This window comes from Buteo buteo, chromosome 7 (assembly GCF_964188355.1).
Source record: "Buteo buteo chromosome 7, bButBut1.hap1.1, whole genome shotgun sequence".
In the NCBI taxonomy this organism is placed as follows: domain Eukaryota; kingdom Metazoa; phylum Chordata; class Aves; order Accipitriformes; family Accipitridae; genus Buteo; species Buteo buteo.
Genome location: NC_134177.1, coordinates 32,643,813 through 32,671,196, shown reverse-complemented (window position 1 = coordinate 32,671,196; position 27,384 = coordinate 32,643,813). Strand labels below are relative to the sequence as shown.

Here is a 27,384-nt window from a genome sequence, read left to right as displayed (position 1 = left end):
GCTTCTGTCGGCGTTCGAGGGGGGTGGAGGGCACCCGCCTGTGCTGCGGGGTGGGCCGGGGGGGAACCGGCGGTCAGCCCTGCCGGGGCAGGCGGCGACGGCGGGGGGGCGCTAGGACCCGGTGGGCGTGCTGCGGCGGCCTCCTGCCGCCAGGCGGCGGTGGCGCCGGCCTGCGCTGAGCGCATGCGCTCTGTGCGAGCTCGGGGAGGCGGCGGCGGCGGCCTTCGGCCCGGCCCCCTCAGCGAACGGTGGGGGAACCCGGGCCCGGGCCCCCGGCCGCAGCCGCGCCTCACGGCCGCCCAGCCTCCGTTGCTGCCTGCACCGGGACAGGCCTGAAGCTGCCAGGCCCCAGCTAAGCACCCGAGGGGTGCGTGAGGCTGCCGTGTCCCGGCTGGGCTTGGGCGGGCGGTTGGTCACGGCGGCGGGGAGAGCCGCTGTCTGAGGCGCTACGGGATGGGTATTCCCCCCCCCCGCCTCCACACACACACACATACACCCGCCTGATGTGTGGTATCGCCTGGCAGGGTGGTTGTCACACGTCGAGGGGCCTGTTCCCAGCCCCTCACAAGCTGGGGGAGCGCTTAAGCCGCTTCCTCCGGGAGAGGACACCCTCCCGCCTCGCCGAGCCCGGGCAGCCAGGAGCGGAGCTCGGCCGTGAGCTAGGCCTCTGCTTTTCAGGGCGGTCATGGGGATTTCCTCTGCGGTCCCCCGCTGCTCTGTGTGGAATCGCTGGACTGGGCTAAGATGGCTGACGAGCTTCCCCAGGAGAACCTTGGCGCAGCAGAGAGTGACTTCTGCCCCGGGGACGCTTCAGCGGAGGAAGCTGTCAGGTGTGCCCACGAGTGTGGTTTCCAGGCCTTGGCGTATGAGGCCTCGGGGCAGGAGAGCACTCCACACGGCCTCCTCCAGCTTCCAGGAGGTCATGCTGACTAGTGAGCGTTACGGAGTGCAGCGGCTGCCCTTCGCCCTTGTGTCTGACAGTGATGTGGCTTTCTTTGAGCGTGTAATGCCAGGTAGAGTCATCACAAATCCGGAGGAATTGAAATCATTTAATGTGGACTGGCTTAAATCAGTCCGAGGTACGTGAGCTTGTTTATTTTCTTGATTTTGGTAAAACCTCCTCTCTGCCCTGTTAACTTGCCACAATGAAAAGCCTGCCAAAGGAAATATCTTTCTTTATAGCAGACCACATTTTTACAGGCCAAAATGAGTTTTCCTCATAGAAAATATTCCTTTGAGAATTACCTAATATCTGCCAATCTTTCAGGCTTTCATTTAAAAAAAAAAAAAAATCTAAGCCCAGTTAACTTACTAAGTAATTTTTTCCTGAAACAAATTGATACAGTTAACAGTTTTGGCTGAACCTCGGAAAACAAGTGGTGTGAATTTTCTGTTGCTTTTGTCAAAGATTGCATGAGAATATAAAACCTTTCCCATTGCCCCCACTGGGAACCGAGTCTATGGATACATGCAAAGTTTCTAGAGTTGTTTAAGGGAAAGCCCACTATTGAAAATGTTTGTTTTAAAAGTGGTTAAAATGCCTCTGCCTCACAGGGGAGAGAGCATTGTTATTTCAGACATCGTGCTTCACCACCTTTTTCTTTCTCGCCTCAACTTTAGAGCCCACAACTTCAGAGTTGTTCAACTTTAGAGGCTTCAGAGTCCCTTGCTTTTATTGCAGGCTGTAGCAAGCTGATGCTGAAGCCGCAGACAACAGCAGAAGTATCTCAAGTTCTCAGGTAACACACACCTTTTCTGCTGGGCTTTTGGTGAGGAAACTCGGGTGTAGTCAGGGAGGATCTGGCAGGTAAAGGGAAATTCTAGATGTTGAGGCACTAATTGCTCAAGCATTGGAATTGCTGAAGCTGTTTTCTTCCCGACTGCATGTCTTGTGGTTGAGCTCTGGTGACTTCAGCTCTCCCCTCTGCTCTTTATATCCCCATTTCCTTGGGCTGCCCACTGTTCCCTGATGTACCTTTTATTCCATCTGCTCCCAGGATGGGAAACACTGTATGCTGTTGCTAGTCTGGAGGAATGCATGTACTGGTGGGGAGCCAGTGTTGCTTGTCTAAAAAACCTACAGGTTCCCAATTAGGAGTGTTTTCACTTAGGCAGCTGAAATTTTTCAAGCAGAAGGGGACTTCCACCTGTGCCTTGTATTTCCCAGGCCCAGTGCTCTCCCTGGACCTCAGCTTTTCTGGGGTGATAAATAGTTTATGTATAAACAGAGTGAGCAGTGACTTCCAGGCAGATGTTGCGTGGCAGATCTGTAGATATGCATGAGGGTAACCCCAAGTGTTCGTTCCTTTGCTCAGTGCTGCAGTGAGTTTACTAAGGAATTGTGCTTTCTCACTTTTGCAGTGAAACTGTCCCTTTATATCAATTTAATCTTCAGGCTAAACGCTGCTTAATTTTAAGGAGTGTTGAGTGCTGTCACAACAGTAGACGTTCACGTAGAGGTGAAACTGTTCTGATAGACTGAATTACGGCCTTAAAATGCCTAAGGCTCCAGAAACCTTTTTCCTTCCAGATACTGCTATGAGAGGAACCTGGCAGTGAACCCACAGGGGGGTAACACAGGCCTTGTTGGGGGCAGCGTTCCTGTCTTTGATGAGATCATTCTCTCCACTGTTCTCATGAACCGGATTGTCAGCTTTGACAAGGTGTCTGGTAAATATCATAGAGATGTGAGGCACAGAAATGAGCCCCAGGCCTTAAACCAGCCATTTTTTCCTGGGAACTGATAACTGCAGGATCAGCAAGGTTCTGCCCAGCAGTGTCATAACGGGCGTCAGAGGTTTGTTTCATCCAGGCTTCTGCTGCTGATGTAATCCTTAGGTTATAACAGTAGCAGATATAAAAATACATCTGGTAGCAGAAGGGGGAAGAAAGGGAGAAGAGAAACATGGACATCCTGTTGTCTGCTCATAAATTAAATGAGAAACCCAGCAGGTGGAGCAGAATGACAGTGTTGAAGGCGACACCTGATAACTACACTAGCAGAGGGAAGGGAGGGGAAGGGGAGGGGAGGAGAGGGGAGGGGAAACTTACACATTGTTTGGATTTTGAGAGTTAGGAATCAGACTAGTTTGAGTATTTCGGTTCGAGAGGGAGAACAACAGGCAGAGATACACTTAATGTCATTGTGTTTTAGCAGTTCAGAGTTGTAGATGACTAGATGTTGAGGCAATGGCAAAGCTCCCCTAGGCTTATGGAGGGGTAGGACAACGCCCTATAGCATGGACAGACTTCCTGTGCATTTAAACTGAATTCCAGACAGTTTTGGAGGAAGGGGTGGTTGCATCTGCTTGTACTTATCCCGCCTCTTGAGGAGGCACCTTCTTCTTGGGCATCAGCTTGTAGCAGGACATTTATGTTTCAGGAATCCTTGTGTGCCAGGCTGGCTGCATCTTAGAGAAACTCAACGAGTACTTGGAGGAGCAGGGGTTTATCATGCCACTTGACTTGGGAGCGAAAGGTAGCTGTCACATCGGTGGTAATGTGGCCACAAATGCTGGAGGCTTACGGCTCTTGAGATACGGCTCTCTCCGAGGGACAGTGCTAGGACTGGAAGTGGTAAGGCGAATACCTGGCAGTTCCATTCTGCATTTAAACCTCTACTTCTTACCATTTCCTGCTGTTCTAGCCCTTAGCTGTCCATGATGCAGACAAGTTCCTCTCCAGGCTTCCACTCTTAACTTTCCCTTGTATGGCTCTTTTGCAAGGATCAACAAGTGTCTTCATGCATGTAGCATCTGTTATTGCTACTGCAGTTTCCAGCTTCCGCCTCTGTCCTACTGACAGAAGTAATATCAGGTAGTTTTCTAATCCAGAGAAGCGAAAAGAAGGTAGAGAGAGATTTGGTGATCCCAAGTTACCTGCATGAGGTTGATTCCTTTGTGGAGCGGTGAGTCTCTGGAACACTCTGCTAAATCCATCCTACAGCACACTCTTTCTAGTGGCTGCTCACTCGACTTTTAATAGAGCCACCTGCTTTGGGTTTGTTTGGCTGCTGGCTTTCTCCTAGAGTCTTTGCCGTTCCTCAGCCTGCTTCTGCCCTACAGGCCTGTGCCTCTGTGTGTAAAGGCTGGGATTAGTGGTTCTAAAAGATTTGGGGGCTTGGGAGCAGAGAGCTAATAGGAAATAAATTGGGTAGGTAACAAAAGCCTGGTTTGGTTTTATTGTGTAGGCCCAGAAAGGAGAGCTTTTGTCTCTCAGGTTAGTCCCTCTAGTGTCAAAACAGCCTTTAATAATGTGTCTTAGAGACATTCAGCCTTGATTTAAGGCTCAAGTGGTGGAGGGCTTGCTTCATTCTGGTTAACTATGTTCACTGTCTCAAATAGTGTTCCTTGTTTCTATGGAATAATGGGAGCTAGGGCTGCAAAGAATGGCTGATCTTCTCCACTGCTGGTAAGAAAAGCACAGCAAACTCCATCTTCTGTTATTACTTGTCCTGCTGGAACATGTGCAAACAGCACCATAAAAAAAGCAGCAGAAAAGTTTGGGGGAAGACTCAGGCGGGATACAGAGAGGAGGAAGAGCTGGGAATGGAGGAACAGTGATGAGACTGTGAGAATGGGCTGCAGCTGGTGTCCACTGCTCAAGGCTAGTGGCAGCTTTTCATCAGCTTGGTAGTGGACAAGCTTACGACAGCAGATTTCTACATTGGTGCTTTGCCTGGGTCTCCATATTCCCACAGGTGCTGGCTGATGGCTCAGCTCTGGACTGCTTGGCGTCTCTGCGCAAAGATAACACTGGCTATGACTTGAAGCAGCTTTTCATTGGATCTGAGGGGACCTTGGGAGTTATCACTGCTGTCTCCATACTCTGTCCTCAGAAACCTAAGGCTGTGAATCTGGCATTCCTAGGTAGGAGCTGATATTAATAATTTCACACCTGAATTCAGAGGCTGTGAAGGGAATAGGAATGGGGGAAGAAAGCACTGGTCAGCCTGCTGAGCTAGACTACCAGCATCACCTTGCTTCTGAGAAACAGTATGGTGCTGTATGTTAAAATGCCTGTGCAGGTATTTGTAAATGTGTAAAATACCTGCAAGGACAGGTTGCTCTGCAAGGGAAGGAGAGCCAGGAGCTTAGCTGGATGAAGAGGCAGGCAGGACAGTGCCCTCATTGATGAGGGCCCAGTCTGACAGTACCCGAGTGAGGTGAGCAGGGCAAGTCTGGTCACAATCCAGTGGTCACGGGTGAGTCCATAGTGACAAAGCAAGGCTGGGAAATCAAGTCTGCAGGTCAGGGTGTGGATCAGCAGGGTACATGGCCAGGCACAGCTGCTTAAAAGCTGCTTCAGAGTGAGCCTCAGCTGGGGTGTCCCTGCTGAGGCTTTTTGACAGAGTTGTTTGTGGGGAGCCTTCACTGGGACTGTTCTTTCTTCAGAAATCTCCAAGGCCAGCAGGGGTTTCTCAAACAGCTTGGTCATATCAGATGTGGCCTTGAGAGCAGAGAGCAAAACTCCTAGGAGGGGATGAGTAGACTCCAAGCGCTGACAGACCTGTGGAATATGTGCAGTGGACCCCAGAATTTGCCTGGACTCTTACAGTGGCCTTTAAATTTCTGGGGTCACCTTCTTGCCTGTGCTGAGAACTGAGCATGGGGCAGACATTTTGGTATGAAGTGTCTTAGAGTGTTCAAGAGGTCTTGCCACAGCAAAGACTAATTGCTATATCCTCCTGCTGTTCTGCTTTGAAACCTTTCCCAGCTCAAACCATTACAGGAACTGCTGATCTAAACCCATGTGGGGTAGGAGGTTGCATTTTCTGGAGGTGGGAAAGATGATCTGAAGCCTGATAAACTTTTTAAAACTTTTTACAAGGTTTTGGGGAGCTGTTTTTTGTTCCTGATTCCTCTCTGTTCTGTCTGAAGGGTGTCAGAGTTTTGCTAAGGTTCTGGAAACATTTACAACCTGCAGAGCCATGCTGGGAGAGATCCTGTCTGCCTATGAGTTCATGGATGAGAAGTGCATGGAATTGGTTGAGAGACATCTCAAGCTGTCCAGCCCAGTGACAGGTACCAGTGTCATTCATGCATTGGGGATTTTTAGCCTAGTTTTATATACATACATATATATATGTCAATGAGTGTGTGGGCATTCCTTATAATTTTTTTACCCAGTACTCAATCCCAAACAGGTTTGGTGGAAGTGTTTAAAGATAAGACTTTTTACTTCTACTTGTTCCCACGAAACTGCTAGTTTTGTGAAAAGCTAGCTAAAGGATAGGTGGCTAGGTAAAGGATAGAGCGTGTAAGTGAAGTGCCCTGCAGATAAAAGATTGTGACTTTTGTTGCCCGTTCACCTGGCATCAGAGAATCTGGACAGTAGAGCGACCTCATGAAATGTGCCAGGCTTGGGAAGAGCTCCAGAACCTGCGCTAAATTCTGTGCTTTTACCCCAGAGCATCTGCTTATTCTGTTCTCCCTCACTTTCAGGCAGCCCTTTTTATGTTTTAATTGAAACGTCAGGCTCCAACTTGACCCATGATGAAGAAAAATTGAACAACTTCCTAGAACAGACCATGACTTCTGGTTTGGTCACTGATGGAACTGTGGCAACGGATGATAAGAAAATAAAGGCAAGTCATCATTTCCTTTTGCGCAAATCTCTTTGACATGATTCTCTACTTGGATTTCTGTTTTTCATAGGGAAGTGTTCAGACTGATGTTTGGTATAAACGTCCCCAAGCGATTTGGTAGCTTACTTGGCCTATGGAGTAGGAGTGCTAAGAGAGAATACTTACCACTGCTGACTCTTCCCAGAAGGCCTGAGTATTTGATGGATGTTTCCCTTTTTAAAAAGATCAGAATAATGAATTACATCTTTCAGTAGTTGCTGGGGTAGGACCCAAACTGCCTGAAAATTATCAAAACCAGAAGCAGAGTTGTCAGCAAGGCCAGGAGTGAGCAAATTCCTGTAGGCCAGCGTGACAGTGTGTTAGAGCCAGAGACTGTAGTCCCAGGGAACAAGACAGACACATAGTGTCTCAGTGAAAAGGACAGTGATTTGTGTCCGCCCGGTGAATGTGAGTCTTTTACACTGACCCATGGTTCTTCCAGGCCCAGTTGCCAAACCAATCCTTGCAGTTCAGTAGAGGAAGCACATCCCCACTTCTTGGGAAACCCAAAACAGCTTTGAGAGAATGCCCCTGCCTGTGTTCTTTCTATCTGGGGTACTGTCAAGCTTGAAGAGTTGGTGTATCACTTTACTGTACGGTGCTGCCAAGAAAGTGTTATTACTAGCTTCCAAGACACAAAGGGTATCGAGGGAAATCAGAAGTTGATGCAAAGAATCAAGACTCTTTTCCCTCCATGCCACAAAGCGTGGAAACCAAGAGGTACTTGGTTTATTTGGATTTCTTTAATCTTTGATTTGTCAGATGCTGTGGAGCCTGCGGGAGAGGATCACAGAGGCCCTCACTCATGATGGCTACGTCTACAAATACGACATCTCTCTCCCTGTGGGAAAGCTGTATGATCTCGTGACTGACATGAGGGCTCGGCTGGGCCAGAGTGCCAAAAACGTGGTGGGCTATGGCCACTTGGGTAAGTGTGGATGCTGGGAAAGGAGATGACTGCTCTTTTGTGCTCCAGGTTTTGCTGTGCAACTTCCTAGCGGTTTTAATGGTGGTTTTTACATTAGTGAGAGGCATAGACTAAATAGCCGAGAGCTGTTAGGAGGATGCGTAAGGATCTTCATGCTTTAATTTCATTGCTTTCAGCCTGTATTCCATATATTAATGGCAGTTTGCTAGCCAGACAGGCACTGAACTGATCATTTGTATCTTCTTGCTCTGTACTTTCTGTTTAAGTGTGTAGGTTGTTTAATTGGACCATCAATTTGATTAATGTACTTAGACACATTTGGTAGATAAACACTTCCTTGTCCAAAGTGATTAGTCATATTGAAAATCAATTTCGTCTAGGCCATTAACCCTCTAAAGGAGAGTGATAAAGGTAATGCACAGAAAGGCTGGTACGTTTGTCAGAATGCTTTCAAACTAATTTGATTTTACAAGCAGGTGAGTTGGTAGTTTACCAGAGCTGTTCTGTTTAAAAAAAAAAGAACAGAACACTCTTGAGCATGCTTGGTGTGAGATGATTTGAAAGACATGGGAAGACAAGTCTGCATAACAAAGCCTGCCTCTGGCAGCTCTTGGTATTGAGGATTAAGCTGTGAGGGTTTGCTGGGATGTAGGAAGAGGTTCCAGAGTGAGAATGAGTAAGTTGTGTTTATCTTTGTGTGTTTTGTCTTCCAAATACCCAGCAACTCTGTGCTTAATCAAATACCATCACACACAAGTGGCAAAAGGAGAAAATGTTCTGCTTGTGTTGTTTCTGTTGACACAGTGCCAAAGTGCATTTAGAACATTGCACAAACATAATGGGGAGAGAGAATGATGGAAGGCCATATTAAAATCTAATGATCATTATGAAATACCATTGGGGAATTCTATGGCATGCCATCTCGGCAGTGGGACAATAATTAACGCAGCACAGTTGTTTGAATTTTAAAATCACAAGAGTGGGAATTTGAAAGTAGCTTAACTCAGAACACTTCCTCAAATACTGTATTGAAAGCATGGAAAAACAAAGATCCTATTTGAATTATTTGTGCATGGAGAGGCTGATGTTTGTAGAAGGACAATGAACTCATCCTTTCTTGCACAGTTTGGAGACTAACAAAGGCACTGTTGTTTGAGTACACGGAGGAGGCAGTAACGAGTCTCCACGGCAGGGCCACTGAGTTTTTCTTACAGACCCACCTCTGCAATGTTTTCTTCCAGGAGACGGAAACTTGCACTTGAACATCACAGCGGAGTCCTATAGCCATTCCCTGCTGGATGCCATTGAGCCATTTGTGTATGAGTGGACTGCAAGATACAATGGCAGTATCAGTGCAGAGCACGGACTGGGCTTCAAGAAAAAGCAGTTCATTAAGTACAGCAAACCTGATGAGGCAGTCTTTCTAATGCAGCGTTTCAAAGCCTTGTTAGACCCCAAAGGGATCCTCAATCCGTACAAGACACTGCCCTCCAGTTCCTGAGAGCAACAGGCACTGCGAAATGAGCAGATACCATCATGCGAGGATGGCACCTCTAGCTCAGTAACCGCACTTTAGCCATAAACAAACTGATGGATCAAGCAAGCACATGGAATAGTCCTTGTTTTATTTCTTTGGTGTGATGGAACATGTAAAGGAATGTGGTTCCCCTTTTCAGGGGTGCCTGCTCTTTCTGAAGATGAGCACATTACTGGGTTTGACCGTGTGGGTTTCCTGTTTAATCTGAACACTGAAACAGTGCATGCAGATACTGTGTGTGGATATTTCAGCTCTCCCCTCAGTTTGCTCTGATTTATTAGTGAAGTGACACCAGCCAGAGAAGGCATTTTCTCACTTGGGGTGTGCAAGTGAAGCATCAGAGGCACAGGAGAAGAACCTGTGGATGCTATACCACCATCTCCAAGTGAAAATGTTGCTCTTCCTCACTCATTTTGATGTAATATGCGTGTCCCAAAGCCCACAACAGCATCAGGTTATGGCCTCTTTAGTGATGCCACCTACAGGCTGTCCCCAATAGGCATCAGTGTTGTCCCATGTACAGCACACAGGTACAGATTTGCAGTCCTGGAAGGGCTGGCTGGAGAAGAGAGGGTGCCCGGAGACCTAACTTCTGGGTAGTATCAATTGGACGAAAATGCCGGCAACCAGGCTGAGGGAAGGGATCCCAAGACATCTGCCTGGGTCAGCCTTTAGGCATGCTATTATTTCCTGCTTCCTTGTCTTCCAGTCTGACCTTGACAGCAAGTCCTGATTTGCTCTCACAGAGGGCAAGAGCCATTATCTTAACGATTTACAGCAATATGTAAAATCTGTATCCCTCTCAACCTGCAAACTAGATTAGGCTGGGTGGTGATAATGACAGTGATGTTAAAATCACCCAGAGTTTTCTCTGCGCTGTGCATGTGGTGCATTAAGGCAAAAGAGATTTCTGTGCATAGCAGTACTAACTTATTTTCCCGAGGTGCCCCCTCACCCTGACAGAGATGGTTATGAGGCTCCCTGGCCAGTGGGCAGACTGGTGCCCGCATCCAGCGCCCTGCTCGAGTTGGTGAGGCTACAGAACAGTTCAGGCAGCTGTTTCCCAAAAGCAGCTCAGAGGATGTGGCAATAGTCAGGAAAATAAAAGAGTAGGAAAATAAAATCAGCCTTCCTGGCATTCAGGAGGATCCCTGATTGCAAAAGATGCATTAAAAAAGTAGGCTAGGCTTACTCGAGCAGGAGGGTGAGAGAAAGAAGATGGTGGTGTAGGAAAGTATCAGAAGTCAGCGCAAGACCTAATGAAGAGGAGGGTGATCTTATTTTTAAAGCAGGCTGATTTTACTCATGTTCATTCTCTCATCACTTTTGCATGCCCTCTCACAAGTATGCGTCACCTGTGCTACATGTCCATATGGTCTGGCCAGGGACACTTGTGGGAGGATAAGGGATGTTTGGACATGTCTTTTATACTTTTGACTCAGGATCTTGCTTGACCCTCCACAAATCCCAGGCACTCTCTGTTTCCTCAGTTTGCGTATTTTTTTAGTAAAGATTTTAGTATGGCTTTTGATACTGTCCCTCACAGCTTCCTTCTGGACAAGTTGTCCAACTGCGAGATGAGTGAGGTCACAGTGAGCTGGGTGAAGAACTGGCTGAAGGGCAGAGCTCAAAGGCTTGTAGTGAATGGGGCTACATCTGGCTGGTGACTGGTGACCAGTGGTGTTCCTCAGGGCTCAGTCCTAGGGCCAGCACTGTTCAATAATTTTATCAGTGATCTCGATGCAGGAGTTGAATGTACCATTAGCAATTTTGCTGACGATACTAAGCTGGGAATGCTGTTGACTCTCTGAAGGGACAAGAGGCCATGCAGAGGGATCTAGATAGATTGGAGCATGAAACAAGTCCAAGTGCTGGATTCTGCATCTGGGACAGAGTAATGCCAGGCACAAGTACAAATTGGGAGAGGAGTGGCTGTAGAGCAGCCCTGCAGAAAGAAATCTGGGAGTGCTGGTTGGCAGTAGGCTCAACAGGAGCCAGGAGTGTGTGCCCTTGCAGCCAAGGGGGCAAACCCCATCCTGGGGTGCATCAAACACAGCATGACCAGCTGGTCAAGGGAAGGGATTGTCCTGCTATATTTGGTGTTGGTGTGGCCTCACCTCGAGTACTGTGGGCAGTTCTGGGCCCCTCCATTTAAGAAGGATGTGAAGGTACTGGACATTCATGTCTAGAGGAGGGCAACCAAGCTGGTGGCAGGGCTGGAAGGAATGTCCTGTGAGGAGTGGCAAAGGACACTGGGTTTGTCTGGTTTGGAGAAAAGGAGGCTGAGGGGGGACCTCATTGCTCCCTGCAGCTTCCTGAGGAGGGGAAGTGGAGAGGGAGGTGCTGAGCATTTCTCCCGGGGATCCAGGGACAGGACACCCAGGAATGGTTCAAAGCTGCACCAGGGGAGGTTCAGACTGGACGTTTGGAAACATTTTGTTACCCAAAGGGTGGTCAAACACTGGAACAGGCTTCATGGAGAGGTGGTTGATGCCCCAAACCTGTCAGTGTTTAAGAGGCATTTGGACAATGCCCCTAATAATATGCTTTAATTTTTGGTCAGCCCTGAAGTGGACGGCTCATCAGTTGGACTAAATGATCGTTGTAGGTCCCTTCCAGCTGGACTATTCTCAGATGGGTTGTTGGTTTGTTGGGGTTTTTTGGCTACAGTCTGTCTCATGTTTTGAGATGACAGGAGAGATTGTAATTTACAGTTTGGTGTACAAAACCACATTGTCACCCTTCTGGTATCAGTGGGCAGGCCAAGCCATCTGCTAGTGAGTCATCTGGTCTACTCAGTGTTTGCTAGTCACATCCATATTTACCAATACATGTCACTCTGTTAACACAAGCTTTGCTGTATCAAAATGAAGCAGGGGATTGGAAGGATTTGCCAAAGGTGAATCGAGTCACTAACCTGACCACCCTCTACGACAAAACAGGATTTTCTGCTGACGTGGGGAGAGCAGAGGATGTTGTTTGCCTGGATGTTGGCAAAGCGTTCAACACGGTTTCCCACAGTCTTCTCCTGGACAAGCTGGCAAGGTGCAGACAAGATGGGCGGTCTGCAAGATGGGTAGGAAACTGGCTCACAGGCTGTGCTCAGAGGGTGGTGATGGATGGTTTTTACACAGGTCTGCTGGTTTGGGAGGCTTCACCAGACTCTGTGAGTCTAGGAAATGTGGTTGTGTTACCCAGTAGCTGTCTTCTCTATTAGCTGCTTTTCAGTGATTTCTGCTCTTCCACAGTGCAGTGAAATAGATGTTCCATCCAGAGCCTTTTTCTTGGAAGAAAATCATCCTACAGAGTCTTTTTTCTTCTGTTTTTAACCAGAACGCTGTCTCTACAAGGCTGCAAGCCGTTGAATTGCATTGAGGATGATGGCTTACGCTCAGCGCTGTGTTGCAACACCCTTCACGATACAATTCTAGGGTCACAACTGTCTTAACTTGGCTGCACAGATGCTTTTAACAGAAGTACCTCCATATGTTACACAATCTGCAGTGCCAATATCTAGGCCCTGGCCTCTGGTCTCTTCCCTCCCACTCCCTCTTTCTTTCTGCTATCAGTGCCCTCCCCACCTCTCCCTTCGTTCCTCAGGACTGCTCAGAGAGGAGCTGATCTTCTGGGGTTAAGCAGAGTGAATGATGCTGTCATTAGCAAAGAGAAGGCAACGTGAAACGCAGTCAGCCTGTGATGCTTGTATATCAGGTGATGCAAAAATATGGAAAGTCCATGATGTTGTTAGAGAAGAAATTTACAGGATTTGCTTTCTGGCAAGTTAAGCCGATGCAGCTCGTTCTTTCCGGATCGGGCTGTTTATATTCTCTGCCTTTTTCCTATGCCATTCTTTCTCTTTTTTTTCCCCCAAACCACTGACCATAATTGTTTAAAATACAGGCTTTACATGTGAATGGTTCTTTTTGGGAAGCGGAACTTTCCATACTGCTGCTTTTCAGCTACATATGGAGAGAGTGCTAGGGAGGCAGTCAGGGCTGACTGACAACCTGGTGCTGTGGCCAGGGAAATTCTGGCACAGCTACATTCGGCTGTCTGCTTTATGCATGAAGATCCTTAAGCTCAATGTAAGTTTACCATTTCAGCTAAACAATAGAGGAATTATCCTGAGGGAACAGAAGGGAGGAGTTATTGTAGGGTTGTTTTATAGTATCTTTCCTAGACCTTAAACACAAGTATTATACTTCTCTTCCACGTTCTCAATGCTGCTTTCAGATATTGGTTCACTGTTGTATATAGGAGGGAGAGACAGGGTGGGTACATGTATGTGCATGGGTGGTATTTTTATAAAGAATCATTGTGGTAGGAATTTCTTGTCCAAAATTCTATTTTTTTCTGGGACAGACTTAAATATTAGAATGATGTGGATGCTCAATACTGAAGCAGTGGTCTTCTGGCACAGTGAGGAAGCACTTGACTTTCTCTACTGGTTTTGGCTGGGATAGAGTTAATTTTCTTCATAGTAGCTGGTATGGTGCTAGGTTTTGGATCTGTGACCAATGTTGATAGCACAGGGATGTTGTAGCTGTTGCTGAGCAGTGCTTGCACAGCGTCACGGTCTTTTCTGCTTCTCACCCTGCCCCACCAGTGAGCAGGCTAGGGTTGTGCAAGAAGCTGGGAGGGGAGGCAGCTGGGAAAGCTGACCCCAGCTGACCCAAGGGATATCCCACACCATGTGACACTGTGCTTGGCAATAAAAGCTGAGGGAAGAAGGAGGAAGAGGGGCATTCAGAGTTACAGCGTCTGTCTTCCCAAGTGACTGTTACGCATGGTGGAGCCCTGCTTTCCCAGGGATGGCTGAACACCTGCCTGAAATGGGAAGTAGTGAATGAATTCCTTTTGCTTTGCTTGCGTGCGCGGCTTTTGCTTTACCTGTTAAACTGCCTTTGTCTCAACCTGTGAGTTTTTGCACTTTTACCCTTCCAATTCTCCTCCCCATTCTGCTACGGGGGTGTGAGCGGGCAGCTGCGTGGGGCCAAGCGGCCCAGGGGGGCTGACCCACAACACTCTCCCCTAAGCAAGCAGGCACATGAAGCAGAGGCAGTGTGGAGGTATTAATTCAGCATGCTGCCCCAGCTAACTAATTCTGCATCAGCTGGCTTTCCTTCACTGCTTCCAGCCTCAGAGCAGCCCGGCCCCACGTGAAGCCATGTATTTCTGCACGGCACCATGTTTTTCTGCGTAACTAAACCTGATGATAGGTGTACAACACCCCGGGAGAGAGCAATGAATCAATTGTAAAAGTGTAAAAAATGGACTTTTGTGATCTCTGAGCTCTAACAGCTTCTGAGCAAGAAATTGCACAGCTGACGTGTATAATGTAACAGGAGAAGGAAGTCTATTAAACATGACCCCCCTGCCAGCAGCAGCTGACACTGTGCCAAGAGTAACCCTAGAAATTCTTCGTAAAATAGCATGTTGGCTCACGTTCTACCAAGAAACTCAAGGAAAGCAACTCTATACCTTGCTAATCTCTGAATCTTGATAAGCACTGGAGTTGGGGCTGGCCTGAGGAAGTTGTGATTTAAAAAGAAATGCTGTATATTTGGGCGCTTTGAAGACTTAGCAACATAGGCGAAGGATACCAGAATACTGAGGACTTGCCTCTTGGTGTAGCAGGTTGCGCCACCAGTGTGCAAGGTTTAGAAGGTGGCACCATGGGTGGGGAGGGAAAGGGGACCACATCAGGAGGTGCATGGGAAGCGGCGTGGCCGTAAGAGACCAAAGCAACAGCTTAATCCCCTGTTCCAGGCTGGGAGATGGGGGTAAACTTTTTGTTGCCCAAATGAGGAGAGCATTGACTTCATCCCTGCTGTGGGGAGCAGGGGAGATCACCCCACCTCCAGACCTGCAGGACACATCCTGCTCTCCTGGGGCAATTTGCAACCATCAAACCCAGTTTGTGAAGTGCTGGCGTATGGGGGCCTTGGTGGAACCTCAAATTCCTGTGTAATGCATGTTGTTAATAACACGAGAAAGTCACTTTGTAGACAAACCATAAAATAACACCCATTTAGAGCAGGATCGCTCTCCCAAGGCCAAGATACAGCAAAGTCTCTAAGCTCTTAACCTCCAGCTACAACAATTGCATTTTTACCGGGAGTTTGAAGTCTAAATGTTTTAAAGGGAATTTCCAATAGGTAAACACTGTTCCGGTTTTGCTGTTGTCCCTAACTTCCTGTTGCCAAATGTGTCTGGCAGAGAATTCTAGTCCTAAACCACCAAGCAAGAAGTGGAGGAAAGGCACGGCAGGCACCGGCCACGGCACCAAGCAGCGTGGCAGTGGGCAGGGAAGGGACATCGAGCAAGCGATGTGACGGTGGGCAGGGTGACGAAGGGGCCGACAGTGCCCTCCCTCAGCCCCTCGCCACCCTGCCTGGATCCTGCCCTGAGCCCCGCACATGTCCCTCCTGCAGCCAGGAGAGAAGGGGGTTCCCACTAAGGGGTCCCTGCTAAACCCTTACTTCCCTGCAAAACTATTGTAAACTCCGTCTCCTGAGGCAGCTTTTTGTACCTGTGTTGATGTCATGCCATACCAGTGCTTTTCATGGCTTATTAATTAACTTCCACCCACCTCTGGGAACACCTAGCCACTCCCTTTGTCCTCACCTATCCCAGCCATTTATAGCAGCGATGGGATGCTAGAAATAGAGACGCGTACACTAAGAGCCGGAGGAGCCCGTAGACGAAAGGAGTATTGGAGTCGATTTGCAAAGGAGATATTTTCTAGCTCGCAGCAGTGAGGCACCATGAAAAGCCCTGGGTGCACTTCAAGGTAAGGGGAGAGGGAGGTGAATTCTGTGGGTGCAGAATTAAGACGTGGTTTGTAGAAATGTCTGGTTCAGGTAATCCCTGTAAATTGTTAATAGCCTATGGAGTTAGTTACAGTTTGCTCCAGGGTAGAGATTAATTTTGCCGTGAAAGTTTCTTTCCTGTATTCCAGGTCTTTTAATTTGAAAGAACCTTGTTAGGTTGACACAGAGGTGTGTTATTTTCAGCTTAAGCCAAATGAACGAGAAGGTTGTCCCAAGCCTTAAAGCATCCATAGCAGCACCCCCAAGTGTGACCTGAGAGATACTTTTCCATGTTTTCTTCCTGGCTGGCAGATGGCACAGCACAGGTCAGAAAGGCAAGTCGAACCTCTGGCGCCAGCCCTGCTGATAGCTTTGCAAGATTTTTGGTTCCTGAGAAGAATTTTGTGTCTTAGCAATCAGCTCCCAAGTGCTTCCTCAAAGGGCTCCCAGGCTGGTTGCATGTCTTGCGTGGCTTTCGTGCGATGTTCGAATAGTGGCTTTCTCTCTTGAACTTTGCAAAAGACTATATTAATGGGGCAGAAAAGTAGATGGGGACTCTGATCATACCCTGCAGCTCTCAGTTATGTCAGCCTTCATGCGCCGCAGGTGAAATGCTTCCTTTGCTGTGGTGTGCGGAAGGAAGAAATTGCTGCAGCCATGATCCTGTGCGTCATGCCCTCCACACTCCCGTTGATACTCCAGGTGGTTACGAAATCCCTCTGCTTATGGCTGTAACTGTTTGTTTAAAAGATCGGCACTGTCTTCTGTAACACCAGGTACTCGCCCCGTTCACCTTCAGCCCGTGCGTGTGAGACAGTCAACAGCAAAATAGCTCTTGGATGAGTGGGACTTGTCTTTCTTGAAGGGATTAAAGGATGGGTGATATTTTAGCCAACATTGAATATGGCATCTGTTGGCCCAAGACATACAGGTTTAGAAGTGGCTTGGTCAGAGACTTGCAGTCTTGTGTGTGTGTGACACTAAGGGAACAGTGGTGCTGGCTCTCACAGAGGTGAGCCAGGGCAGTGGCTGCAGAACAGATGGTGAAACCCCATGTGCAGGTTTGCAGAACATGCTGAAGCCAGTGACAGCCCCTGCGAGTGCTGCTGCTGGTGGCCGAGCCCGGGGGGGAATAGGGACAGGACCCCCCCCTTCCCCCAGTGATCAGGCATGGAACTTGGCTGCACGAGTGCACTGACCAGCACCCTTTGTACCTGCAACCCCCTTCTCTCATCTCCCCGTTGGTCTTCGTTTTCCTGCCCTCCTCCCTGGGGATCACCTCGATCCCTGCCCTTGGCAGGTGATCCCCTGAACACCTCGGTCGCTCCCCTTTGCTGGGTTGAGGTGCAGCGGGGTGAAGGTGGCTGCAGTCCCCTCCCTGTCCCCGCTCCCCGCTTGCTCCCTGAGCTGGAAAGCAGATCATTTTCCACCCATACATCCCCAGGCAGGGGAACAAACACCATGCCACAGAGTAGCATTGTTCAGCACCCCTGGCACAAGAAGCCCATCGTTTCTGCATGGGGACTGGCACCACCATGGCCCACATGCTGAAGAAATTGGTCACTCTTGCTCCTTAAAACTGGCTGTTCCAGGAAACTGCCCTGGTTTTGGCAAGCCCGACAGGCTGGGCGGCCACCACTCGCAGCAACAGCGTGGATGTCACTCGGCTGCAGGCTGCCGTTGTCCTCAGGACAGTGCCACGAAGAGCGGGGTGAGCTCTACACGGGCCCTTGGGGCTCACTGGTGGCACACTTGTGCCCAGAACTTGCCCACGGGGCACGTTTGGCACTGCAGTACCAGTCCCTTATGCTGCACCAGCAACACCTTGAGGCTTTATGTGCCTAGATAATCCAGACTGTTATCCCTCCCTGTGTCTCCAGGTGTAAAAGCCAGCTGTTGTTTGCAGCTTTCGAAGCACATCCAGACAAAAATGGGTCTGCTGGGAGCATCCAGTTACACTGGAGATGGGCTCGGTGTGCTGCATGTGTTTGAAGATTTGGAGGCAGGATGGCACTATGTAATCTCTTATTAAACAACTATTAAAATATGGTGGGATGCCTTGAGATGATAAGATGTAGAGGTCTGCAGAGCCTGTCTTCTTGCAGTAGAAGGGACTGGTAATCATACTGGAGCATGTTGTGATCCTGATCTATCTTCAGGATTGTTTTAGGTGTCTGCTGATTTATTTGCCCCATAAAACATTGATCTGAGTTGCCATTTTGGGGACACCACCCAAACAAATGTGTGGACCATTATCGCACATGTTGAGCTCTACAGAAAGGGTGCAGAAGAAGGATGTCACTGGACCAGCTTATGAAGGACCTCCAGGCAGGCAGGGTGACATGTTTTGGAAAACCATTACGCCAATGTCAGCTTCCATTTAAATGAAAGACCAAGAAAATAGACAGGGGCTGCATTTGACAGCTATGAGCCTGCTTGCTGCCTGTGGGCCCCTCTGCATTTCTTCTCCTGTCTGATCTCTACTTACATATGTAGAGTGATCAAAGGAAAAGGGATTTTCTCACCCCTGTCCCCCTAACAGGCCTGGGACAAAAAGTTAGGAAATACTGATGACAGGCTGCCTGTAGCAATGTCTTGAAACTCTTCATGGAGAAGCTGTGCTGCAAATTCTTATCGGAGATTGGTACCAGCTGTGGCTGAGGGTCTTCCCTGGCTTTGGAAGGGCTCTTCTGCCTGAGGATTTCCCACTTTGCCTGGGGTGCTGTTGGACAAGGAAAGCACTCTGGTGCAAAGCAAAGCTTGAAGCAAAAGTGGTTTCGGGCAGGTTTGTGTGGCATGCAAAGTCAAATACTTTTCTGCAGTGCCATCACAGTGTTGCAACATCACTGCCTGTCTCCACTCTTCCACTGTGTTTACATTTGGTTTGTGGCTCCCCAGTCACAGCTGGCTACAATGGCTGTAGCCATGTACAGCTCTTCATGTTCTGTTGGACCTTGCTCTCATCCTCTCTCCAGTTTTCCATGGCCAGACCCAGGCTGTCACAGCCTGGCTTGTCGTACTGTGCCCAGTCAGTGGGATGTTGTAGACCATGCCAGATAAAGCTGGTGGTTGCACTCTTGGAAGGCCAACTGGAAGGAGCAATTCAGCGTCTTTCACATGGTACAAGCTAGAGGCTATGAAAGCCACCATCCTGTGCAGCAGCACCATGTGTGAGGACCCCTTGGCCAGGAAGACAGTAGAAAACACCACCAGGTCCAGCCCACAGCGAGCAGTTTGCCCCCATCGATTCTCAGACTGGGCAGGCTTGGAGCCTTCCTTGCTGGCTTGGGAGAGTGGGAACCACAAGTGTGACCATCCCGTGCTGTAAATAGGACTATATCTTCTCAAAACAACTTACAGCCCAAGCCAGATCTGCTGCATTTTGGAAATGGCAGCTGAAAACATGGAATTCACACTGAGTTAAAAAAGCTTTTAGCATCGGGGAAGTCAGATCAAGCTTAGTGATGAAAAGTTCCTTTTTGGCGGGCATCAAACCTTCAAAAGATCCTGTACATGTGTCAGCTAGAATGCACTGGCAATGATACATGGTAGTTGCGTAATTAGTGCTGGAAAAGACCCCTCATCATTACCCAGACAAAGCACAGATAGATGAGGTGCTTGGTCCAAAGGGCTGCCTCTGAGCTCAGCGGTTTAAAGTCTGGCCAAGGTGAGAAGATGGAATGAAAGGGAGACCCGGAGGAGGCTGAGCGCGGGAGCTGGGCTGGCAGGAGGAGCTGTTGCAGCAGGAAAGCAGTCCTCTTGGTTGAAAGCAAGGCATAATTAGTCCGCTACAGGTGCTGTTGGGTTATTAATTGGTTTTCTGTATTGAAAAATCTCAGTTATATTGAAAAAAATTCAGTTTAGTGGTTCTTTGAGATCCCCATCTTCTGCAGTGATGTGATTACAGGAGCCGCTCAGATTTCTTACGAAGGAAATCCTTATACCCCTACAAAGGACTCATTTTCTAGTGAATAAACTAGAAGCTTGAATAGTGAATAAGCTCTAAAGCCCCAGAAAACCAAAAGAAAGGAAAATAAAAGGCAGCAGAGCGGGAGGCTGTTGGAAGAGCTTAGGCTCTGCCTGAAGTAGTCTGTGTCTTGCCAAAGGCCAAAATTAGGGGAACAGTAGTGCAAGTGCAATTTCTCACTGTCCTGCCTCTAATGCCAGAGCTGCTGACACAGCTCGGGGAGCCAAAGGTGGCTGGCACCACGAAGACATAAAATTGTGCTCCTGGTGATAAAAACTCCCAAGGTCAATATCCATAGTTTGGTGGTTCACATTCGGGGAAGGATTGTCAGATAAAAATCCACTGAAACTCTTCTTTCTTTCCAGGCACATCAAATGTTTCATCATTTTCTGCCTTTGCCTGGGGCTCATCTTCCTGTCAGGATTCTTCCGTATGAAGAATAAAAATTACATGTAAGTGAAGCAGAAGCAAGGTTGCATGACTTCGTCTGCCCAGGACAGCAAGGATCTGACCTGTGATGCTCTCAATTTAAGTCTCATGAGGTTTAGGCTAATACTGGAAGGGCGGCAGCCCAAAGTTAGGTCCTAGATCCACATTTGGGCAGGCAAGGGACCAAATTAGCCAAAGTGCAGCTCTCTGGGGCAAAATCAGCTGTATGGAAAAAGAAAAGAGGATTGAGCTGAAGCCTTTGGGTAAGTGAGGACCTGGAGAAGCAGAAAACTGTTCAACATGTATGCCTGAGGGATGGGGCTTGTTTGGGTTGGTGCCTTGCACCGGCTGCAGGTGTGGTATCAGAAGGAGAACCTGCTCAGGTTTGGCTTTGCCAGGTCTCAGAAATGGGATATGGCACTGGAGAGGTTCTTTTTCCCATCTGTTGCCTTCCTGCAGAATCTCGAAGAGCCACAAGGAGCTGCTGATGCCTTACAAGCCTTGCCGTGCCAAGACTAATGTCATGTTCCTCAAGACCCACAAGACAGCCAGCAGCACCATCCTGAACATCATGTTCAGGTTTGCAGAGAGGTACAACCTCACCGTCGCCCTCCCAGCTGACCAGCTTGTCCACCTGGGCTACCCAAAGACCTTCCTGGCCCACTTTGTGGAGGAATTTGAAGCCATAGGACAAAACTACAATATCATGTGTAACCACCTGCGGTTTAACCCCTCAGAGGTAAGAAAGAGCCACGACACCTGCAGAGAAACCTGGTTGAACAAGCAGTGCCTCTGGACTAACAGCCTGTCTTCTTCCTCCCCGTAAACAGGTGAAAAAGGTGATGGCAGCAAACACCTTCTACTTCTCCATCCTGAGGAACCCCATTCGTCTGCTGGAGTCTTCCTATGTCTACTACAAGGACAATGTCCCTGCCTTCAGGTTCTCCAAGGATGTGAACGAGTTCCTGGCATCACCCATGAAGTATTACCATCTGGAACATTACAAGAAAAACATGTATGCCAGGAATATCATGTGGTTTGACTTTGGCTATGATAACAATGCAGAGGACAACAAAAAGTACATCCAGGCAGTCTTGAAGGAGATTGAACAGAACTTCCATCTGATCTTGATATCAGACTACTTTGATGAGTCCATGATCCTCTTGAAGCACACTTTGTGCTGGGATCTGGATGACGTGATTTACTTTAAGCTCAATTCCAGAAGCCAGGACACTGTCCAGACCTTGACTCCAGAAAGCGAGGAGCGGATAAAAGTGTGGTGCTCACTGGACTGGAAGCTCTACCTGCACTTCAACCAGAGCTTCTGGAGGAGAATTGAGGAGACCATAGGACTCAAGGAGCTGGAGAAGGAGGTGAATCGCCTGCGAACAAGACAGAAGGAGCTCATGGACACCTGTCTTTTGGACCAGGAGGCAGTGGGGAAGGATGACATCAAGAACAAAGCTTTCCTGCCTTACCAGTCAGGGGATGCAAATATCCTTGGGTACAACCTCAAACAAGACTTAGACAACATGACTCTGAGAACCTGCCAGAAAATGGTTATGCCAGAGCTCCAGTACACATCCTATCTTTACACTGTTCAACACCCGCACAAGAAGAGGAAGATCTTGCCCTTGCCGTTGGCCAGTTTCCAGGAGAAGACGCAGCTCCCAACTCCCAACTAGGGCATGCGACAACCCACTGTGGTTTCCCACCGCTTTGCATCACCCCATGCCTGGCACGTGACTGGCCCACAGGACTCTCGTGCATGAGGGGGAGGCAGGGGGGGAGTTTGTTCTGGACCACCAAGCTGGTGGTGGGTCCCTTTTTGGGGACCTTGAGCCAAAGGCTCTGCATGGGCCGGATCCTACGTGATCCCTTCTCCCCGTTCCTAGGGAGGGGGACAGCCTTCTGCTGCTGAGCACTGGGTAGGCTTTCAGCTGGCTTAGATGTTTCTGCCTCTTAATCATTAATCACAGGCTTAATAATTTTGTTTGCATTCGACTTTATTTAATAGCCGTCATTACATCCAGGCTGGTCACAGCTTGCTAGAGCAAGTCCTGACTTTAGGCATTTAGGGGAAAAAGGGGAGGGGGAGAGAAATGAGGAGGAGAGCAGGACGAGGGGATGAAGTGCTTGAAGGAGTAGAAGAGACGCTGGGTCTCCAGTCCAGCAGCATCCATGCTCAACCACGCGCCTTGTGATGCCGAGGCTGCTTTTCAGATGAGTGTCCCAAGCATCGTGCCCAACGCCGGGCACACTGTCTGTCAGCCCTTCCCCACCGACACATGAGACGTCCCTCTCATGTGTCATCAGGTGTGTGGGGCCTCTGCACCACTTGGGACAGCTTGGTGCTCCCCTGGGAGGGCCTGTTTTGTGGTTTCATCCCTCTCTGTTGGGTGAGGGTCCCTGGCCCCTGGGCATGGATTGTCCCTTGGGCTCAACATCTCTGAAGCCCTTTATCAGCAGAGACTTTGTTGGCCCCCCCCCTTGCCATGTTGGCCCAACTCTCCAACACCGATTAGGAGAGGGGTGGAGGGAGGCATGGCCGCTGCTCATTTAGGGCATGACCTTGTTATTGAAGGAGGTAATTAAACCTGCCTGGGATATCTTTGCCCATTAGCCAGTTCCCTGCTGCCATGCTGGTGCTGGGAAGGTTCGGCGGAAGAACGGCAGTGCCAAGCCCCAACGGCTTTGGCGTCACCACTGTTAATGATTGCCCATCACCAGTTTCCAATGCACCTGCCATTACCGATGGTGTAATATTTCAAAGCTTAGTCAGCGTCTCCTCCCGCTCGCACCAGTCAGGGCAGGAGCAGGGACTGGATGGCGTGACTGGGATGATGGATCCGGGGTCGCTCAGCTTGCAGCTTCGCATTGGGGTGAAGCTAGCTAGGCAGCAGCTCAGCCTGGAAAGCAGGAGAGATGCAGGAGAGATGAGAGAGGGAAGTGGAGGAAGAAGCAGAGTTGGGATTTTCCTTGGCTATGTTTAAACTCAGCAGGTAGCCAGGGAAGCCAGCTGAGGCAAGGGTTAACCTCCTTGCAATGCAATCCACGCTCCTCCACAACCCCACGTGATGTACAACAGAAAAAACATGAGATTAACAGCACCTTCACTGTTTTCTGCTCCAGCAACCTTAGCTAAAATTAACCAGGCTTAGGAAGCATTTGTAAATAGCTGGGGTAGAGGAGACAGCAGCTGCACGTGTTCAGCCTGGGCAGTCCCTGGGGGCTTTTCCCAGCCAATTCTGCAGCCTGAGCCTGAACTGTCGCCTTGGAGCTTCTGATCCGTGACTTGCCGTATGAATTTTGTCAAGCCCCTTTAGCTAAGCTGATGCCAGCAATGGAACATAAGCATAAAAATAATTTCTTAACAGCTGACCTGTGTCCGGATGGGTGTCCTGGGAAGGCTGGGACCCTCTGGGCCACAGCCCACAGGCTGGGGAGCTCACGGCTGGGGTAGACCATGGTCAACATGGGTTGCAGCACCTGGGCAGGGAGGTCAAGCCTCTCCCAGCCTGCGGGAGGAGTGAAACTGAGGCAGGAGATGCAGACAGCCCCGCGCCATGGCTCCCCTTGCATTCCCTCCTGGCGGGTTTGAGCAAGGTGGTTTGGCAGTCCCCCGGCTCTGCCTGGGCTGATAATGGTGCCTTTGTGCCGCCCAGCACTGCACGAGTGGCTGCCACTGCTGACTCAGGGCTTTTTCCCAGCCACCGCCACTGCGGGAGCCCCGTGACCCATCGGTGGGGGGACCCTGCAAGGGGGGGGGGTAGCAGCGAAGCAGTGAGGCAACGGGCTCTGCAGAAAGCCAGCGGCTGCAGGAGCCAACATTACCCTGTGGTGGACGGGGACGCTCCCAGCTGAACAGGACCCGGTGAGTGCCTTCGCTTCTCTGTGGGGTGTTTGATCAGCAAAAGATCCTAATTAAAACATAGATGAAAGTTGCCCTCAGCCACTCCAGCTGCACCCTGGAGTGGGATGCCCATCTCCTCCTGCGGCAATAACCTAGGACACGTAGGGACGTGTAACCTGGGGACAGCTGACCACAACGGCTCTCCTGCTGTCCCTGAATGAAGGGTGCTCGGGGACCACTTGCAGCCCGCTGCCGCAGGGACAGCCCAGCCGGGGACCCCACGGTTCATGTTGTGCACCCCAGGTTTTACCTGCAGGGGAGGGGGGGAAATGAGGAGCTGGCTGGGTCCACTGTGCTGGAGGTACTAGTACAAAATGCTCCCTGACCCCCTCGCAAGGAGCCTGACCCCATGCTCCCAGGGTTTTGGCCGTGTGGGGACAGGCTCTGTCCCCCCAACACTCACTTGATGGTGGGAGCAGGGAACCACAGGTCTCACCCTGCCCTTTGCTGACTGGCCTCGATTTACCAGAAACTGCTTTTAAAGAGCATCTCGAAGACTGATTTGATTTAATTTTATTTCAGGGTAGCCCAGGTCAGCCTCTTTGGTGTTACTCAAAATCCTGTCCCACCTCTGAGGGGTGGTGACTTGCCACCACAGCAGCACAGCACACATTCAGCCCCCCCTCAGCCCCGACCCTGCCTGTAGCAACCTGCCCTCCAGCCCATGCTCCCAGGGTGGGGGGTTCCCCAAACCCAAGCCCACCAAGTTAAACCCCAAACCCCTCCAAGGGCAATCCAGCTCGCGACCCCAGCCGTGCCCAGCAGCTGGTCCCCCCTGCCTTCATCAACCCACCAGGGTGAGGCTGCATCTTTCTGCCACAGAAGCCATGGGCTCCCGGCACTTCCCTGCCCGGACCGTCCTCTTTGAGAAGGAGTCCAATGGCGTCACATACCGCGTGCCTGCTCTGCTCTACCTGCCCTGTGTGGCCAAACTGCTGGCTTTCGCTGAGGAGCGGCTGAGTGCCGACGATGCCCACGCCAACCTGCTGGTGCTGCGCCGTGGCACGATCTACGGGAGCTATGTGGAGGTGGGACAGGGGGATGCACCTGGGGTTGGGGGGGGACACGCTGGGCTGGGGGCACGGGGACAGCGAGGTGATTATCCTCCACTGCTGGGCACAGCCGAGCTCCTGGAGGCACCCACATGGGGAGGGGAGGCTGGGTCAGGTGAAGTGGGGTGGTCCTCACCCCTCTCCCTCCTCTCCTCCTCCCTGGGCAGTGGGAAGATATGCGCGTGCTGGAGACGGCGACGCTGCAGCACCACCGGTCGATGAACCCCTGCCCGCTCTATGATGAATTCACTGGCACCCTCTTCCTTTTCTTCATCACGGTGCTGGGCAGGACCCCTGAAGCCTACCAGATCGTCACCGGCCAAAACGTCACCCGCCTCTGCTGTGTCACCAGCGCCGACCAGGGCCTGAGCTGGAGCACAGCCACAGACCTGACGCAGCAGGTCATTGGCGGGGCCATCAAAGGTAGCCCACTGGAGAGGGGCGAGGAGCGGGGGGGGACAGCCAGCAAGAGGATGACCGTGGGTTTTGGCCTCCTGGAGCCACCTGTGGTGTGGCTGGAGGTGGCCTCGGGGTAGGAAGCCCACAAGCATCAAAGAGATGGGGTGGAAGATGACCTCAAGCAGAGAGGAGAGGGGATGGAGGGAGTAGCTGTATCACTTACACGGGATGGGAGAGAAGATGGAGAGGCCCTGTAGCTGTGGGTAGGCCCATGTGTGAGGACAACCAGGCAGCACTGGGCTCTGCTGCACTCCCACCCCACCACCTTGCTTGGCTAGGCTGGGGGGGGATGCTGTGGAGACCCTTCCACGTTGGGCATGGCAGGTGCACCATGGAGGCCACTCTTTACCCACATCCCATCTCCCCTCCCCAGACTGGGCGACGTTTGCACTGGGCCCCGGGCACGGGATCCAGCTGCGGTCCGGCCGGCTGCTGGTGCCTGCCTACAGCTACCACATCGACTGCAAGGAGTGCTTTGGCCAGCTCTGCAAGACCACCCCTCACTCCTTTGCCTTCTACAGTGATGACCACGGCCGGGGCTGGCGCTTTGGGGAGTTCATCCCCAACCTGCAGACAGGCGAGTGCCAGCTGGTCTCGGTGGATGAGGAGGATGGCTCCAACGTCCTCTACTGCAATGCCCGCAGCCCTTTGGGCTTCAGGGTCCAGGCGCTCAGCACAGACGACGGGGCTGTCTTCCACGGGGGGCAGCTGGTCCAGCGGCTGGTCGAGCCCCCCCATGGTTGTCATGGCAGCGTCATCGGCTTCCCCGCACCTTTCGTGTACGTCCCCACTGCCCCCTGGGACCCCACGATGCCCCTCCGGGGCTCGGCTCGCCGGCTGCTCCCTGGGATGCTCCAGGGATTTCGGTACCTGCCCACCCAGCAGGCAGCAGGTGATGAGCTGCCCGCTGTGGCCACCAGCAGCCACCACGAGCCAGCTGAGCCTGGGGAGGGCTGTCCTACCCCAGGGCTTCACGGCCATGCCCATGGTATTGCCTCAGTCCGAGGGGACCCTGCGGTGACCCCCAGCCCCGCCGCCTTCTTCCAAGCACCAACGTGGGTCCTCTACTCCCACCCTACCAGCTCCATGTCACGGGTCAACATGGGGGTTCACCTGAGCACCTTCCCCAGGGATGTGGAGAGCTGGACCGAGCCGTGGGTCATCTATGAGGGCCCAAGTGCTTACTCGGACCTGGCTTACATGGAGCTGCCCTACAATGAGGCCTCCATCTCTGGTGGCCCAGCCATCGCTTTTGCCTGCCTCTACGAGAATGGAACACGGTCACCCTACGAGCAGATCTCCTTCAGCATGTTCACGCTATACGATGTGCTCCAGAACATCCCCCTGACAGCCGCTGCTCCCCAGCAGGATGGCGGCCACACACACCGCAGGAAGCGGAGGCGAAAGAGCTGCCTCGTCTCCTAATGCCCCCCCAGGTTGGGTCCCCCCGGTCCTCCAGCACCAGACCCTGGGTCACCAACCCAGAGCCCAGCACGCTGGGATGCTCACAGCCTGGGGTCCTGCCACCGGCCACCATGGCCACATCACACAGAAGGCATGCGCTACCGTCCCAAAACTGGATTTTTATCTCATTTTTATTGCTATTTTTTAATTAGATGATAGTTGATTAGGCATGGAGGCTTGTGCCACCAGCCCAGCCCC

At 50.7% G+C, this 27,384-nt stretch overlaps 3 protein-coding genes across 8 annotated transcripts; all 3 read left to right on the top strand.

The window, feature by feature from the left end:
- Positions 1-208: 208 nt before the first annotated feature.
- D2HGDH (D-2-hydroxyglutarate dehydrogenase) lies at positions 209-9,161 on the top strand. 2 transcript variants are annotated; one of them, XM_075032270.1, is made up of 10 exons: positions 209-367; positions 679-1,079; positions 1,682-1,739; positions 2,531-2,670; positions 3,383-3,576; positions 4,700-4,868; positions 5,880-6,023; positions 6,444-6,586; positions 7,388-7,553; positions 8,795-9,161. In XM_075032270.1, the coding sequence occupies exons 2-10, from the start codon at positions 686-688 to the stop codon at positions 9,052-9,054; spliced, it is 1,668 nt and encodes a 555-aa protein (XP_074888371.1). In that variant the 5' UTR covers positions 209-367; positions 679-685; the 3' UTR covers positions 9,055-9,161. The 2 variants fall into 2 exon arrangements, with proteins under 2 accessions (XP_074888371.1, XP_074888372.1); XM_075032271.1 differs by lacking the exon at positions 209-367 and having other exon boundaries at positions 838-1,079; positions 1,621-1,739.
- A 153-nt stretch (positions 9,162-9,314) lies between these two features.
- GAL3ST2 (galactose-3-O-sulfotransferase 2) lies at positions 9,315-23,938 on the top strand. 5 transcript variants are annotated; one of them, XM_075032279.1, is made up of 5 exons: positions 12,191-15,883; positions 16,509-16,678; positions 20,235-20,321; positions 20,758-21,037; positions 21,129-23,937. In XM_075032279.1, exons 3-5 carry the CDS (start codon positions 20,302-20,304, stop codon positions 21,981-21,983), a joined length of 1,155 nt encoding a protein of 384 aa, XP_074888380.1. In that variant the 5' UTR covers positions 12,191-15,883; positions 16,509-16,678; positions 20,235-20,301; the 3' UTR covers positions 21,984-23,937. The 5 variants fall into 5 exon arrangements, with proteins under 5 accessions (XP_074888378.1, XP_074888377.1, XP_074888380.1 ...); XM_075032277.1 differs by lacking the exons at positions 12,191-15,883; positions 16,509-16,678 and adding an exon at positions 9,315-9,753 and having other exon boundaries at positions 21,129-23,938; XM_075032276.1 differs by lacking the exons at positions 12,191-15,883; positions 16,509-16,678 and adding an exon at positions 9,315-12,166 and having other exon boundaries at positions 21,129-23,938.
- An 82-nt stretch (positions 23,939-24,020) lies between these two features.
- On the top strand, positions 24,021-27,147 carry NEU4 (neuraminidase 4). Its single transcript, XM_075032272.1, has 4 exons — positions 24,021-24,172; positions 25,034-25,239; positions 25,431-25,686; positions 26,096-27,147. The coding sequence occupies exons 2-4, from the start codon at positions 25,039-25,041 to the stop codon at positions 27,145-27,147; spliced, it is 1,509 nt and encodes a 502-aa protein (XP_074888373.1). The 5' UTR covers positions 24,021-24,172; positions 25,034-25,038.
- Positions 27,148-27,384: the final 237 nt, after the last annotated feature.